Source organism: Pipistrellus hanaki, assembly GCF_964339955.1.
Source record: "Pipistrellus hanaki genome assembly, chromosome: 5".
Classification (NCBI taxonomy): domain Eukaryota; kingdom Metazoa; phylum Chordata; class Mammalia; order Chiroptera; family Vespertilionidae; genus Pipistrellus; species Pipistrellus hanaki.
Genome location: NC_140507.1, coordinates 73,039,468 through 73,054,426, shown reverse-complemented (window position 1 = coordinate 73,054,426; position 14,959 = coordinate 73,039,468). Strand labels below are relative to the sequence as shown.

Below are 14,959 nucleotides of genomic sequence, written 5' to 3'. Positions count from 1 at the left end.
ACTGGGGTTTCCCAAAATGAGCTGTAAATCTGGCAGGGAGCAATCTCTTCATACTAACGGTGCTAAGCTAGCACGGGGCATAGTTCTGTCTGAGCGCTTGGCGGATGTCAGCCGCATCCGCATCTCAGCCGCTGGGGGAGCCGTCACTAATCTTCCCATTCTACAGGTGGGGAACGGAGGCCGATGGAAATCACATAACTTGCTCAAAGTCTCCTGGCCAATGAGTGGACCTGGGTCTCAGACCAGGGCAGCTGGCTGGCCCTGGAGCCCATGAGGGCCCGGCAAGCAAGTCGGGGTTTTCTTTCTGCATGTACCCCAACTTGCTGGAGGGGCATGGCTGACCGGCTTCCCCTTTCTGCCCATTGTTGCTCTCCCCCACTCTGCAAAACGGGATTATTAATTAGCTATTGCCATGTGAGAAGTTATTATAACATTAACTTGGTGGCTTTCCACACATTTCCCCACGTTATTTCTTAAAGTCAGTTGTGCCGTGATTAGAGGGCTGTTTATTCATCAAAGGCAGCGGCCAGTCTGCTCTTTGTGTTCATTCCTGTTCTGATAAGCGATTGTAGGCTTTTCTTCTCTCTCTTTGAGAGAGAGAGAGAGAGAGAGAGAGAGAGAGAGAGAGAGAACCATCCATTTGCTATTCCACTTATTTATGCATTCATTAGTTGCTTCTTGTGTGTGCCCTGACTGGGGATTGAACCCGCAACCTTGGAGTATTGGGACAACGCTGAGCCACCCAGCCAGAATCTGAAGGCTTTTCTTTTTAAAAATCTATTTTTTTAAAATCGATTTCAGAAAGTAAAGGTGAGGGATAGAAACATCAATGATGAGAGAGAATCACCGACAGGCTGTCTCCTACTGGAGACCGTGCCCATAACCTGGACATGTGCCCTTGACCAGAATGGAACCCGGGACCCTTCAGTCTGCAGGCACCTGGGACACCTCCCCTGTGTTCAGTTTTCTCACCTATACAATGGGCACGTTCAGGCCTACCTGGAAAGGTTAAGGGGTGAATCAGATGTGTTTGGCTTGGGGGCAGGTACCAAAAGTGGGTGATGGTGGGGCAGGGGGAGAGAGACATGGGAAGGTAGGTTTAATGCATCCTCCCTCTCCAGCTCCAGGAGCCCCAAAGGCAGGCACCCCTTCTTTCTTCCTGATGTATCCCAAAGCCAGCCCATGCCTAGCACACAGTAGGTGTTCAATAAAACTTCTCCCTCACCGGAGTCAGGCACTCAGTAAGGGCCCCATGGGGAGTGTGCATCCATATAACTTCCTTTGCAGCACCGCCCCTGCCCCCATTCCTGTATTTGTAGCCAAGTTCTATGCAAATGTCCACACAAAAAAACTTGCCCCCAAATGTTCTCAGCCGCTTTACTCCTAACAGCTCCCAACTGGAGCACAACCCAATGTGCACCCAGCAGAGATAAGCCAAACAGGGTGGGTTCAATCTGTGGAATAGTATGCAGTGTGGAACAAGGACACGTTTTCCATATTTGTAACCGTACGGATGGAACTCACAGGCATGATATGGAGTGAAAGAAGCCAGCCACGAGAATCCATGCTCTGGTCCCATTGCAATGAAGTTTCAGGACAAGGTGACACTAGGCTATGATGAGAGAAAGCCTCGCAGTGGTTGCCCAGTGGGTAATGATGAAGAAGGGGTGGCTAGGGATTTCTTTTCTTTTCTTTTCTTTTAATATATTTTTATTGATTTCAGAAAGGAAGGGAGAGGGAGAGAGAGATAGAAACATGATGATGAGAGGAAATCATTGATTGGCTACCTCTTACTCGCCCCATACTAGGGATTGAGCCCACAACTCAGGCATATGCCCTGACCAGGAATTGAACTGGTGACCTCTTGGTTCCTGGGTCAACCGCTGAGCCACACTGGCTGGGCGCTGGGGATTTCTTGAGGCTGAAATGACCCCTACATCACGATCTGGGTGCTGGCTACAGGGAGGAGTGTGTGCATACGCAAAAATCCACTGAGCGGCCCTAACTGGTTTGGATCAGTGGATGGTGCATCGGCCTGCAGACTGAGGGGTCCCAGGTTCAATTCCAGTCAAGGGCATGTGCCTTGGTTGTGGGCACATCCCCAGTGAGGGGGGAGGGGGCTGATTGATGTTTCTCTCTCATCGATGTTTCTAAAGCTCTATCCTTCTCCCTTCCTCTCTGTGAAAAAATCAATACAATTTATTTTTTTTAAAATCCACTGAGCTGCTCATTCAAGGTTTATATACTATAGCACCTATGAATTAAACTTCAACACAAATTAAGAAAGTGAAAGCAACACGCAGCAGCGGTGGAGGGAGGAAACAAGCCCTTCGTTCACGTCCAGCGGGAGTGCAAACAGGAGCACCGATTTGGAGAACAGTCAGTAGTATTTAGTAAGAGCGAGAATGTATCTTTTCCACGTCGGAGAAGTCCCAGAAGTTCCCCTTCTCGCAGCTACCCTACCGAAACCCTGTGGATAGGTGCGGTTACCACCTCCAGGCACAACTCAGGGGCTGGCCCTTGGCCCAGCTCACAGCTCGTCAGTGTCAGAGTAAGGATTTGAACTCAGCACTCAGATCCCCCCACCCTGATCCAGCACTGTGTCATAACCTCCACCTTGCCTGTGATTGGGGACTAGCGGAAGCAACAGCATGCCCAGTGATAGGGGACTCGATAAATTGTGACACAGCCATGCTTAGGGAGACCATAACACTTCAAAAGAACAAGACTGGGCTACATAGAGTGGATCAGAAACATGTTAGAGATGTCAATGGAATAGAGCTAAATATTGATGCCATCCATGTCCAGAGTCAGTGAGCTACAGCCACTGTCCAGCCTGCTGCCTGATTTCGTAAATAAAGTTTTATTGGCACACAGCCACCCTCATTTATCGACACATCTGTGACTGCTACAAGGGCAGTATCAGATGGTTGTAACAAAGATGGTCTGGGCAGTAATGCTGACAATAATTACTATCTGGTCCTTTACAGAAGCAAAGTTTGCTGGCTTCTGGAAGATATGAATTATAAAGCCAAACCAGGCTGAAGAACACTAAATTTCTCACTTATCAGTCCTGGCCAGGTAGCTCAGTTGGTTAGAACATCGTCCCGATATACCAAGGTTGTGGGTTCAATCCCCTGGCAGGGTACATACAAGAAACAACCGATCAGCCCTGACCGGTCTGGCTCGGTGGATAGAGCCTTGGCCTGTGGACTGAAAGGTCCCGGGTTCAATTCCAATCAAGGGTGTGTGTCTTGGTTGCGGGCACATCCCCCGTGGAGGGTGTGCAGGAGGCAGCTGATCGATGTTTCTCTCTCATTGATGTTTCTAACTCTCTATCCCTCTCCCTTTCTCTTTGTTAAAAAAATAAATAAATAAAAAGAAGCAACTAATTAATGCAGAAATAAGTGGAACATCAAATCTATGTTTCTCTCTCAAAATAAAGTGTTTTAAAAATCATTGTTCATTATTAAAAATAGCTATCACATCAATGGATATGCGTATACGCATGCAAAACTGAAGGAATGGGCACCAAGTGGAGGGCCACCTTTCTGGCGCAGGAAGAAAAGTTGGGTGGGAACCTAGACCTCAGCTGGAATGTACTTTTTCTGTCATTGAAGCAGGGAGGCGGGCAACCTGCCTGCAGGTGGTAGATTATCATCTGGAGCCCAGGGTTTCCCCTGGAAGCCAGCGTGCTCCAGCCCTGTTACTTCCTCAGAGCCTCAGTTTTCTCACCTATAAAATGGGCACATTCAGACCTACCTGGAAAGGTTAAGGGATGAATCAGATGTGCTTGGCTTGGGGGCAGGTACCATAAGTTGGTGATGGTGGGGCAGGGGGGAAAGAGACATGGGAAGGTGGGTTTAATGCATCCTCCCTCTTCAGCTCCAGGAGCCCCTTCTTCCTGATGTACCCTAAAGCCAGCCCATGCCTAGCACATAGCAGGTGTTCAGTAAAGCTTCTCCCTCAGCGGAGTCAGGCGCTCAGTGAGGCCCATGGGGAGTGTGCATCCACATAACCTCCCGGCCCAACAGCCTGTAGGGGAACTTCTTTTTGTCCTGAGACCCGCGGACCTCTTGGGGGCCTGATGGGGGAGTTCAGGGTGCCCATAAGCTCGGGGGTGGGCAGGGGGTTGCACATCTTTATTTTCACTGACTCTAACCGCCATTTATCATTTCCTTAATTATGAAAGAAGACGACAGCAGGTGTGCGACTTTGTCCCTAATTGAAAACCACGGGTATTTTCACATCAGCTAGCCTTGCTGCAGATGGCTCCGCAGTCAGCGGACCCCCTCACCCCGCAGAGGCGCTGCAGTCATCAGCTCTTCCGAGTGGACGCGGTGACAGAGGCGTACCCCTAAGTGTCATGTGTTTCAGTATAACTCTATCTCCAAAGTATTTTTAAAGTGATTGTCTTACACTTTTTTTTTTAAGTTTTAAAATTGTAGTAAAATATACTTAACATAAAGCTTACCATCTTACTGTTTTTAAGTGCACAGCTCAGTACGTTGACATGGTTGTGCAACCATCCCTGTCACTCATCTCTGGAACTTTTCCACCTTCCAAACCGAAACTCTGCCCCCATTGCACTCTGGCTCCCTCCCCCTCCCCAGCCCCTGGCTAGCACCGCCTACTTCCTGTCCCCGTGGGTCTGGCTCCGCTAGGGACCGCGTATGGGTGGAATCGCACAGCGTCTGTCCCTCTGTGCCTGGCTTATGCCACTGAGCATAACATCCTCAAGGTTCATTCATGGTGTAGCAGATGTCAGAACTTCCTTTTAGAGGCTGAACAACACATAGGTCATTGAGTTGATATACCACATATCCATTCATCTGATGACGGGTCACTAATTGGTTTAAAAAAATATTTTAGTAAATGCATTTCAACATAATGTCCTTGGTCCCTCCTGTATTTTGGTTTATGAATCTACAAATGTTACTTTGAGAAGAGGCCCCTAGATTCTCCGGGCAGACAAAAGCAATTATAATTTTGTGGGCCTCTTTCTTCCTTCAAACAAACAAACAAACAAACAAACAAGAAATGACATGTTACAAAAGCATTGGTATAAAGACGAATATAATCCAGGCTGCAATTCTATTCATTCCCCCCCCCCCCCGATTTTAAAAGAAATAAAAACACTTGCGTGCCCCTAAAAGTATGATGGTCCAGAGTACACGTCTTAGCTGTACCCCATGGATCAGGCCGCTCTGGGTACAGGACCCCCAAAAGGGTAGGACCCCTGCGAATTCTAAAAAGTCGTGTTTGCAGCTTCAAGATATGCCATCTCGCTTCCCTCCCCCACCCCCCGCCCCCAACACACAGGTTTCCCCAAACTCCTCCTGGATGGCCGTGACTCCCTTCCTCCTGATTTTGGGGCGCCCCCACCCACAATTTCCCAGCCCCTGCTGTATCTCCCGGACAGTCCTGATCGCTAACGTCGATGGCCTGATTTTAAGTGGCGGTTCTTTTCTCACTAGCCGGTCCCCCTCTCCAGGGCAGGCCTTGGTCCCGCTGCCCCCCTCCCCCAGTGGGGTGCCCCGGCGCCGCGGAACGCGAGTGCCCGCGCCGCCGGCGGGAGGCGCGCCGGGCGGGGGAGGGGCGCGGCGGGGCGTCCGGGGGACTTTCCCGGTTCCGCTGGGAAAGCCTGACCTCACCTCCTCCCGCCCCGTCCGCCCCGGAAAGGGCGGGCAGAGGCCACGGAGGCGGACCGGCCCCGCGCACTGCCAGCTCGGCTCCCCGCGGGCACAGACTGGCCGGCCGGCCGCAGACCCCGGCCCCGGGGACGCGAGGTGAGCGGAGGGGGAGAGGGCGAGGGCCGCCCGGTGAGCGGAGGGAGAGGGCCGGCTGCGTGGGGCGGGCGGGTGTGTGTCGGGCGCCAGCTGGCAGCTGCGCGCCTTGAAGGCTGGACGCCCGGGCTCCTCGCTTAGGTTCCTGGTCCGCTGTCCCCCCTCCCCCAACCTCCTACCCCTGACCCCCATTCCCCACCGGCCTCAGAGCTTCTGGCGTCCATGCGCTGCGTCCCCACCTCCCACCTCCAAGGCTTCGGGTCCTCCCCAAACCCCCATTTCTTCCACACCCTGAATTTCTTCCCAATCCCCCAGATCTCTCCCTGGCCTTCCAGATCTCCCCCAGCACCCCGTTTCTCCCCCATGTTTCTGATTTCTTCCGAAACCTCAGAGCTTTCTCTGTCCCAGCCTCTGAACCTCCTGCCCCAGCACCGCTGGCCTCCCCCCAGCCCTGAGTCCCCACCTCTCCCAGGGACCCCAGAACCCCCTCCCACGGTAGATCCCTGAGAGGGGGATCTCCAGCCCCTCACCCCCCATCCTTTTCCGTGGGGCATGCGGGATTGGTACCAGGGGCCGCTGCAGGTCTGCCCAGGACGGGCACTGACCCCAGTCACAGCCCAGGCGGCCCCAGGTGGACAGGTCCGTCTTCCTTTCAGGGGGTTGGAGGAGGGGGTGCCAGTGTGACAGTCTCCCGAGTGACTTCACAGTTTGGGGGGGGGAGGATAGATGAGTGGGGCAAGTTCCCAAAACTGCCCAGGTCTCTGTTTACTCCTCTGATAAAGGGGCAAACATTAAATCTCCAGCAGACGGTTATGAGGTGCCTGCTGTATGGCAGGAGACACTGTGCAGTAGGTTGGGCACACAGTAGGGACCAAGTGGTGCCCTCAATGGAGACCACAGTCAAGACAATAAGCAAAACTGAAAGGTCACAGGAGTGTTTGCCACATGTAGATGTCAGATAGCCTCCCCACTGGCCTGGCGGGAGGGTTCCTCTGAGCCCGGCGTGGGAAGGGGTCAGCACGTAGTAGGTGCTCAGTAAACACTTCGGAACAACTGTCCCTTCGGTTTCCTATGCATCTTTCTGAGGCAGCCTGGTTATGTTTTGCCTCCCAGGTCTTGTAACATTTCTTTTTATATATACACTAGAGGCCTGAAGCACAAAATTCATGCAAGAGTAGGCCTTCCTTCCTCTGGCTGCTCACACCAGCTTCCTCTGGCACCCGGGACCCGGGCTTCCCTCCACCACAGCTTTGTCCGAAAGGTTGTCCGGAAGGATGTCTGATCTAATTAGCATATTATGCTTTTATTATTATAGATTTATTTATTTATTTATTTTTAATCTTCACTCAAGGGTATTTTTCCAATGACTTTTAGGGAGAGTGGAAGAGAGAGGGAAAGACAGGGAAACATCGATGTGAGAGAAACACATTGATTGGTCGCCTCCTGCATTCGCCCTGACCAGGGCCCGGCCAGGGAGGAGCCTGCAGCTGAGGTACATGCCCCTGACAGGAATCGAACCGGGGACCCTTTGGTCCGAAGGGGGACGCTCTATCCACTGAGCCAAACCGGCTAGGGCTTCTAACATTTCTTCATTAGCCAAAAGGAGTGACTTGTGCCCCTACTATGTACCAGTCCTGGCGGGAGCAGACGAGGCTCACTATTGGTTGCCCCCTACACTAGGAAGTCGGCTCCACTGTTTGGGTCTCTGCTATTTCCTTCTCCCCATCAGCATTTCAACATGTGAGGCTATTTCCATTTCTGAAACAGCCAGGCAGCACCTACTTCCTTACATCCTCTCCCCAGCACTGCCTTTCGCCTCTGCACCAGTGCTGTCTCTGCTCAGTCCTGCCCCTTTGTGCCCCCAACTCCCCGAGCCTGGCACTCCCCGTGCTCTCTGCCCTGTGCTGACCTTCCTGGTTACACTGACCTTGGCTCTGACCTTCCTGGATACACCGACCTTGGCCCTGGTGCCCCAGTGGGACCATATGACATCTGCTTAAAATGAATTTTTAAGAAACCCTGAATCATAGACTGGGGTCCCTCAAAATCAGCACTTAGGAACATTTGGGGCCAGATCATTCTCGGTGGAGGGCTGTGCTGGGTACTGTGGGGTGTTGAGCAGCTCCACCCCCTTGATGACTATAGGGAGGGCATTTTCTCCAGAGTCATGACAACCAGAAATGTCCCCAGACATCGCCCAGGGCCCCCTGGGGGAAGGAGTTGTTCCCAGTTGGGAAGCACTGCTCTGGGCTGTAGATTCTCACTGTGGGACCAGGGAGAGACAGTTGGTATGGGGAGCTTAAGTGGTGCCGGAGGGCTCCACTATGCCCGAGGTGAGGCCATGGAATCTGAGAGTGGTTGTTGTTGTTTTTTAATACGTTTTATTGATTTTTTACAGACAGGAAGGGAGAAGGATAGAGAGCTAGAAACATCGATGAGAGAGAAACATCTATCAGCTGCCTCCTGCACACCCCCCACTGGGGATGTGCCCACAACCAAGGTACATGCTCTTGACCGGAATCGAACCTGGGACCTTTCAGTCCGCAGGCTGACGCTCTATCCATTGAGCCAAACCGGTTTCGGCTTAGTGCACCATTTTAACAATGCTACTTGTATCAGTTAGCTACATACAGCCGTGTAACAAATCACCCCAGAACTCGGTGGCTTAAAATCAACACCTATGATCTCGCAGTTTCTGAGGGTCAGGCATCTAGGGGCAGATAGGTGAGTGGTTCTGTCTTGGATTCTTTCATGAGGTCACAGTCAAGCTGTCAGCTGGGCTGCTTCACCTGAGGACTTGCGTGTGGCGGAGTCAGTGGGGCTGGAGTTCAGGCCGGCTCCCCGTGTGGCTGGTGGCAGGGGCCTCAGTTCCTTTCCACATAGGCCCCTCCGCAGGTCTGCTCACAGCATGGTTTACCCCTGACAAATGACAGAGAAGGAGAGTGACTGAGCTCAGCTGGTGTGGCTTAGTGGTTGAGCATTGACTCATGAACTAAGAGGTTCCTGGTTCGATCACATGCTAGGGTTGCTGGCTTGATCTTCACTAGGGGGAGTGCAGTAGGCAGTCCATCAATGGATCTCATGGATCTCTCTCTCTCTCTCCCTCCCCCCCTTGCTCTCTCTCTAAAATCAATAAAAACATATAGAGAGTGACTAAGAAGAAAGCCAGTGTGTTTTATAACTTAACCAGAGGCCCATTGCATGAAGATTCATACAATAGGCCTTCCTTCCCCTGGCTTCCAGCACCAGTTTCCCTCCGGCACCCGGGACCCAGGCCTTTGCTCCTGCCACAGTGGAGAAGCCAAGCCTCTTCAGTCTTCAGTCTTCACTCTGCACATGTGTATGCAAACTAACACAACATCTTTGCTTGCTGATTTGCATACTCACGCCTGATTGGCTGGTGGGTGTCACGAAGGTAAGGTCAATTTGCATATTTCCTCTTTTATTAGTGTAGATGTCATGAGTGACACCCAATCCAGTCTGCCGTTTTCTCTCGATCGGAGATCAGCTCTGGCAGTGTTGGAAGGACTACCTACAGCTGGGAGAGCCAGGGTGGGGACCCAGGGGGGCCATCCAGGAGGTTGCCTGCTTTCCTTCCAAACATGTGTTGAGCCCCTGCTGACTTCCAGTCAACGGACCCAGAACTTTCCATACAAGAACACAGCTCAGTTCCTTGAGACAGTCTATCAGTGGGTTTATCCTCATCTCAGGCAGTGGAGTCTGGCGGTCAGGCGCACACACCCTGTGGAGCCAGACTGCCGGGGTTCCGATTCCAGCTCTGTCACTCCCTGGCTGTATGACTTGGGCAAGGGACTCCACCTCTCTGGCTCACTTCCTTCGTTTGCAAATGTGGGGAACAGCAGCATCTACCTCGTGGGTGGTGCCAGGAAAGTGTGGGCTGGGATCCTCTCGCAGAGGAGGAAACGCGTTGGGGAAGGGGACACAACTTGCCCAGGTCCCCCTGAGGGGAGAGGTCATGGTGGCCTCTGCAGGCAGGTGGGTGTCTGGGCTGCTTCCCAGGCACCTCCCCGCTTGGTGGTGACCACGTGCTTCCTGCTCCCCGCAGGTCTGCTCCCGGAGCTCCCTGGAGCCCGGCATGGTGAGCGGGTAGGGGACGCCGGGCGTGCAGGAGGCAGGGCTGTGGAACATGCCTCCACCAGCCAGCGCTTCTGCTGCCCCCGGAGGCCGCGCCCAGCCTGCCCATGGCCTGCACGGGCCCGTCGCTCGCCAGTGCCTTCCGCGTCCTAGGCGGCGCAGGCCAGGACAAGCTCCTGTACCTTAAGCACAAGCTGAGGACGCTGCGGCCCGGCGGGCGGGGGGCCGACCTCCTGCACGCCATGGTGCTCCTGGCGCTGGGCCAGGAGGCCGAGGCCAGGATCTCCCTGGCGGCCCTGCAGGCGGACGCCGTGGCACGGCTCGTGGCCCGCCGGTGGGCCGGCGTGGACGGCGGCGCCGAGGCCGCGGAGGAGCCCCCCGACGTGTCCTGGGCCGTGGCCCGGCTGTACCACCTGCTCGCCGAGGAGAAGCTGTGCCCGGGCCCGCTGCGGGACGAGGCCTACCGGGCGGCCCTCCGCGTCTTCGGCGCCAGGGACGACCCCCGGCTCCGGGAGCTCCAGGACGAGGCCCGGGACCGGTGCGGCTGGGACGTGGCGGGGGACCCGGGCCCCTTCCAGCCGCTCCGCTCCGCCCTGGGCTGCCTCCCGCCCTCCTCTGCACCCCCCTCCAGGACGCGCAGCCATCCTCAGCCCATCCAGGACCCCTCGGGCTGGAGCAGGGGGTGCTCCCTCAGGTCCACCGGCAGCCCTGCGTCGCTGGCCAGCAACCTGGAGATCAGCCAGTCGCCCACCGTGGCCCTCCTCAGCCAGCACCGCAGCCCCCCGGGCCCCAGCAAGCTGTGTGGGGAGCCCCCGGTGCCCGAGCCCAAGCCGGTCCCCGCAGCCTGCCAGGAGCCCGTGGAGATGAGCTGGCCCTCGTCGGCGGAAGAGAGGGCTGACACCCGGGCGCCGTCAACTAGCCCAGCCCCCAGGCTTCCCGAGGTCACCGATGCAAGCCCTGCTGGCCTGCCCAGCGCCGCTGACGCCCCCGGCACCAGCACCCACTTCCCAGTGGAATGCACGGAAGCCCCCCAGGCACCAGCCCCAAAGTCTCTCCCCTCGCCCCCCAGAAACACCTGCCCCGTCGAGGACCCAGAGCCACTACAAACTCCCGTTGAAGATACTGCTTCCCCCGCGGCCCAGCCGAGCCCACCCACCTCCTCCGCCCCCACAACGTCCCCTCCCGACCCTTCCCTCCTGCCGCCTCCTCCCGCTCCCCCGGCCCCCTCCTCCAGCCCGCGTCCCCCGGCCCCCGAGTTCGAGCCGTCCGAGCAGCAGAAGTTCTTCAACTTCGTGGTCCTGCACGCCAAGGCGGACGAGCACACCGCCCTGCGCGTCCGGGAGAGGCTGGAGGCCCTGGGCGTGCCCGACGGCGCCACCTTCTGCGAGGACTTCCAGGTGCCCGGGCGCAGCAGCCTGCACTGCCTGCAGGACGCCATCGACCACTCGGCCTTCACCGTCCTGCTGCTCACCGCCAACTTCGACTGCCGCCTGAGCCAGCACCAGCTCAGCCAGTCGCTGATGAGCAGCCTCACGCGGCCGGGCTGGCAGGACTGCCTGGTCCCGCTCCTGCCCCAGGAGACCGCCCGGTCCCAGCTCAGCCCGGCCACGGCCCGCCTGCTCGCCGGGCTGGAGTGGCTGGACGAGCGCTCCCCGATCTTCGCCAGGAAGGTAGCCAACACCTTCAGGCCTCAAAGGCTCCGGGCTCTCAAGGCACTCTGGAGGAAGGAGCAGGACGCCCAGGCCCTGCGGGAGCGGCAGGAGCACCTGGAGGGCGAGCGGCAGCGGGCGGCGGCGGTGAGCGCCGCGTACGCCGCCTACGTCCAGGCCTGCGCGGCCTGGCAGGCGCAGGTGGAGCAGCTGCAGGCCGCCTTCAGGACCCACATGCCCTTCGGGGCTCAGGTGCCCCCTGGGGGCCCGGGGCCCCTGGGCGCCCCACCACCACCCTTCCCTGCGTGGCCCAGCTACCCGCCACCCACCCTGCCTCCGTGGCTGGTTGGCACCCCCAGCCCGGCCTCCCCGCAGCCTCCGGCCTGCCCGCCGGCCCCGCCTGCGCCCCCTCAGAGCCCGGGGCTGCAGCCCCTCATCATCCACCACGCGCAGATGGTGCAGCTGGGGCTCAACAACCACATGTGGAACCAACGAGGGGCCCCCGCGCCCGAGGACCAGGCCCGGGAAGCGGAATGACCGAGGGACAAAGCCCGACGACCTTGACGCCAGACCCCCTTCGGGCTGGATCTTGGAGGGACCTCCCCCCCATGTTCAGGGGATGAGTAGACAACGGGGTCATCTGCTGTTTTCAGGACATTGCTGGGGATGCTTTTATGTCTCGGGAAATTGTGCAGAATGGGCCCCCGTGACTTGCTGGCGCTCGGGGAGGCCAGAATCGGACACGGGGTTGACAGACTATGGGGGTGATGGTGGTGGTAGGCAATGGGCTGGGGACCGGAAGCACCGTGTTTTAATTATAATAAGTATTTATTGAGTGCTTCTCCAGCACTGTTCTCCTCTGCGAGGCGATCGGTAAAGACGGAAACATGCCTACGGAGCAAAAAGGGGAAACTGAGGAGAAAAACACACTTCTCCTTACGAATGGCTGAGCCGGGCATTTCCGGTGTTTGCTGATTTCATTGGGCAGAACCTGTCGCTCGGCTCCTCTCCGGCTGCAAGGGAACCTGGGACATGCGGTCTTCTGACCGGCCGTGTGCTTTCCTAAAGCGACTTCCAATACTAGAGGGGAGGGAGAGGAAAGGGATCGGGGATGCTGGCAGATCCTGCGGCAGATCTTTGGGGGGCTGTGGGGGTGTGTGTGGTGAGTGTGCCCTGATGCCCTCGGCAAGGCTGGGCTCAGATCCCACTGTGCTGGGCAAGTGTCCCCTCTGAGCCTCTGTGTTCTCAGGAGTGGGTTTGATTCCTGTGTTTCAAGGCCATCGGTAAGGTGTCCCTGACACTGCAACCCCAGGGACAGTGCGAGGGCTTACTAGCCACGTACTTGGCGGCGAGGGGATTCATCTTTTCTGGAGGCTTTAAAAAATCTAAGCATATTTCCATCTCTCCACATGACTTCCGGAGGTAGACACTTCTATGGTTGGGCCCATTGTCCAGATGGGGAAAACTGAGGCCTAAAGAGGTGAATTCTGGATTTGAACCGGGGAGATTACAATCCAAGAAGCCAAACTCCAAGGGAGGAGATGGTGGGAGAGCCCGGGAAGGCGACTCTGGGCGGACTGAGCCCAGTAGCTGGGGGCCCCCTCCCCCCACTGTCTGATTTGCACATTCACTTTGCATGCCCTTTCCCTCAGTGCTTGCCGCCCCAAGGGCAGGCCTGGTGTGATTCACCCAGGCTGTCCTCCCCACTGGCTCTCAGCGGCTGACTCAGATTTTGTGAGGGCTCTGCTCCCAGCCTCCAGAAAGACGAAGTGAAACCTGGGGGAGGAAACCTGCCCTAGGGCACTGGGGTGGGTGGGGCGGGACGGGCTTCTGGAGGTGAGAGCCAGTGGCGAATAACAATAGTGGCAGCGAATATGTGTCTCCTCTGACCTGCGTGGACTGAGTGCCTGCCAGGGTTTTCCCAGGCAGTGCGGTGCAGGTGGAGGTGGAGGGGAGGGGAGCAGGGAGTGAGTCATCAAATAAGGAAGCCAGATAGCAGGGCCAGGTGATGGGAGTGTCTCTGCAGAGGACCTTTGGCCCAGGTGCCAGAGAGGCCTCCCTGAGGACGTGGTGCTGGAGCCAAGATCTGGAGGAAGAGAAGGAACTGGCTGTGGAAAAGTCAGGTGGGCTGGGGTGGGGATGGTCTGGCCGGAGGATACAGCCAGGGCAAAGGTCCTAGGGTAAGCCATGTTTGACCTGTTGGAGGAACAGCTCAGAGGCCCTTCTGGCTGGAGGGGAGGGAGGGAGGGAGGGAAGGAAGGAGGAGTACAGGAGAGGCAGGTCGTGTACAGCCCTGTTTGCCTTGTGGGCTACACGGAGGACTTGGATCCCGCTGCTCCCCCCCCCCCCCCCCCCCCAAGGGAGGTGGCAGCCCTGGAGAGCTGTACCCTGAGAAGAGCGGGACCTGACAAAGGCACTCACAGGCGCCCTCTGGGGGCTGCTGTGGGAAGGGCGGACGGGGCCAGGGTGGCAGCTAGAGGACTAGGGCAGATAGGCTTATGTCCTCCTCCCAACAGCCCCAGGAACTGGCGACTATCATTGTCCCCAATGTACAGGTGAGGAGACAGGCCCAGAGAGGTCAGGTTCCTTGCACAAGGTCACACAGCACACAAGTAACCTTCAGGAGCAGGAAAAAGCCAGAGGTCTCTCTCAAATTCTGGCCCACACAGAAACCGAGCAGCCTGTTAATTCGTTGTGTTGCTTTTTAAATTCTTTGACATATTCTTGAACTTCAGTATTTGTTTCTCCACCACACCGTGCCCACCCTGGGAGGGCCGGGACAGGTCTGTCTTAGTCACTGTGGTGTTTTCAGAAGCCAGTCCCGGGCATGGTACATATTACATGGGTGGTCATTTTGATAGCTGTTGAGCACCTGCTGAGTGGGAGCCTGCGGGGGACTGTGGGCACACAGACCTGCTCCCTGCAGTGAGGGAGGGCAATGTCGATTCATCTGTCCACGAAGCCAGCCAACACGTACTGGGGCCCTACATGTGCAGGCCCTGTGGGCACCCTGGAGGTGACCCGGGACAATGCTGTTCTGTCCGTTCAGTGCGTATGGCCCAATGCCAGAGACAGGCTGTTGGGGGTAATGGGGGCTGTGATGGGGAAATGTAGAGGGGCCCTTGGTCAGCCTCAGGGAATTGAGAAGCTGCTGGAAGGAAGGGGGAAGTTAGCTAAGACCTTAGGAATGGGCTGTGGGTTAGGAAAACAGCCGGCAAAAGCCTGCAGGGGTGGCCCAGTTAGGGGTTCAGCTATAATCCCTGTTGCACCAGCGCCCCCTGGTGGCCACCATCGGCCTGGGGGGACATCCCATGCCCTCTCTAGGCCAAACAGCCTTAAAGAAAAATAGGGAAATTCTCTTGAAAATTTTCCCCTTTAAAAACTGTGAAATGTGAATAAGTAATGGATATTTGGTTTGGGAGGTCAGTA

At 56.5% G+C, this 14,959-nt stretch overlaps 1 protein-coding gene across 3 annotated transcripts; it reads left to right on the top strand.

Annotated features, from left to right (window-relative positions):
• Positions 1 to 5,666: 5,666 nt before the first annotated feature.
• TICAM1 (TIR domain containing adaptor molecule 1) lies at positions 5,667 to 12,365 on the top strand. Of its 3 annotated transcripts, none has more exons than XM_084883638.1 (3): positions 5,667 to 5,789; positions 9,030 to 9,201; positions 9,853 to 12,365. In XM_084883638.1, exon 3 carries the CDS (start codon positions 9,989 to 9,991, stop codon positions 12,065 to 12,067), a length of 2,079 nt encoding a protein of 692 aa, XP_084739764.1. In that variant the 5' UTR covers positions 5,667 to 5,789; positions 9,030 to 9,201; positions 9,853 to 9,988; the 3' UTR covers positions 12,068 to 12,365. The 3 variants fall into 3 exon arrangements, with proteins under 3 accessions (XP_084739764.1, XP_084739763.1, XP_084739762.1); XM_084883637.1 differs by having other exon boundaries at positions 5,692 to 5,789; positions 8,933 to 9,201; XM_084883636.1 differs by lacking the exon at positions 5,667 to 5,789 and having other exon boundaries at positions 7,104 to 9,201.
• Positions 12,366 to 14,959: the final 2,594 nt, after the last annotated feature.

What these genes read in the sequence shown, in the direction of transcription:
- TICAM1 (XM_084883638.1), top strand. Translation starts at nt 9,989, where the DNA reads ATGGCCTGCACGGGCCCGTCGCTCGCCAGTGCCTTCCGCGTCCTAGGC.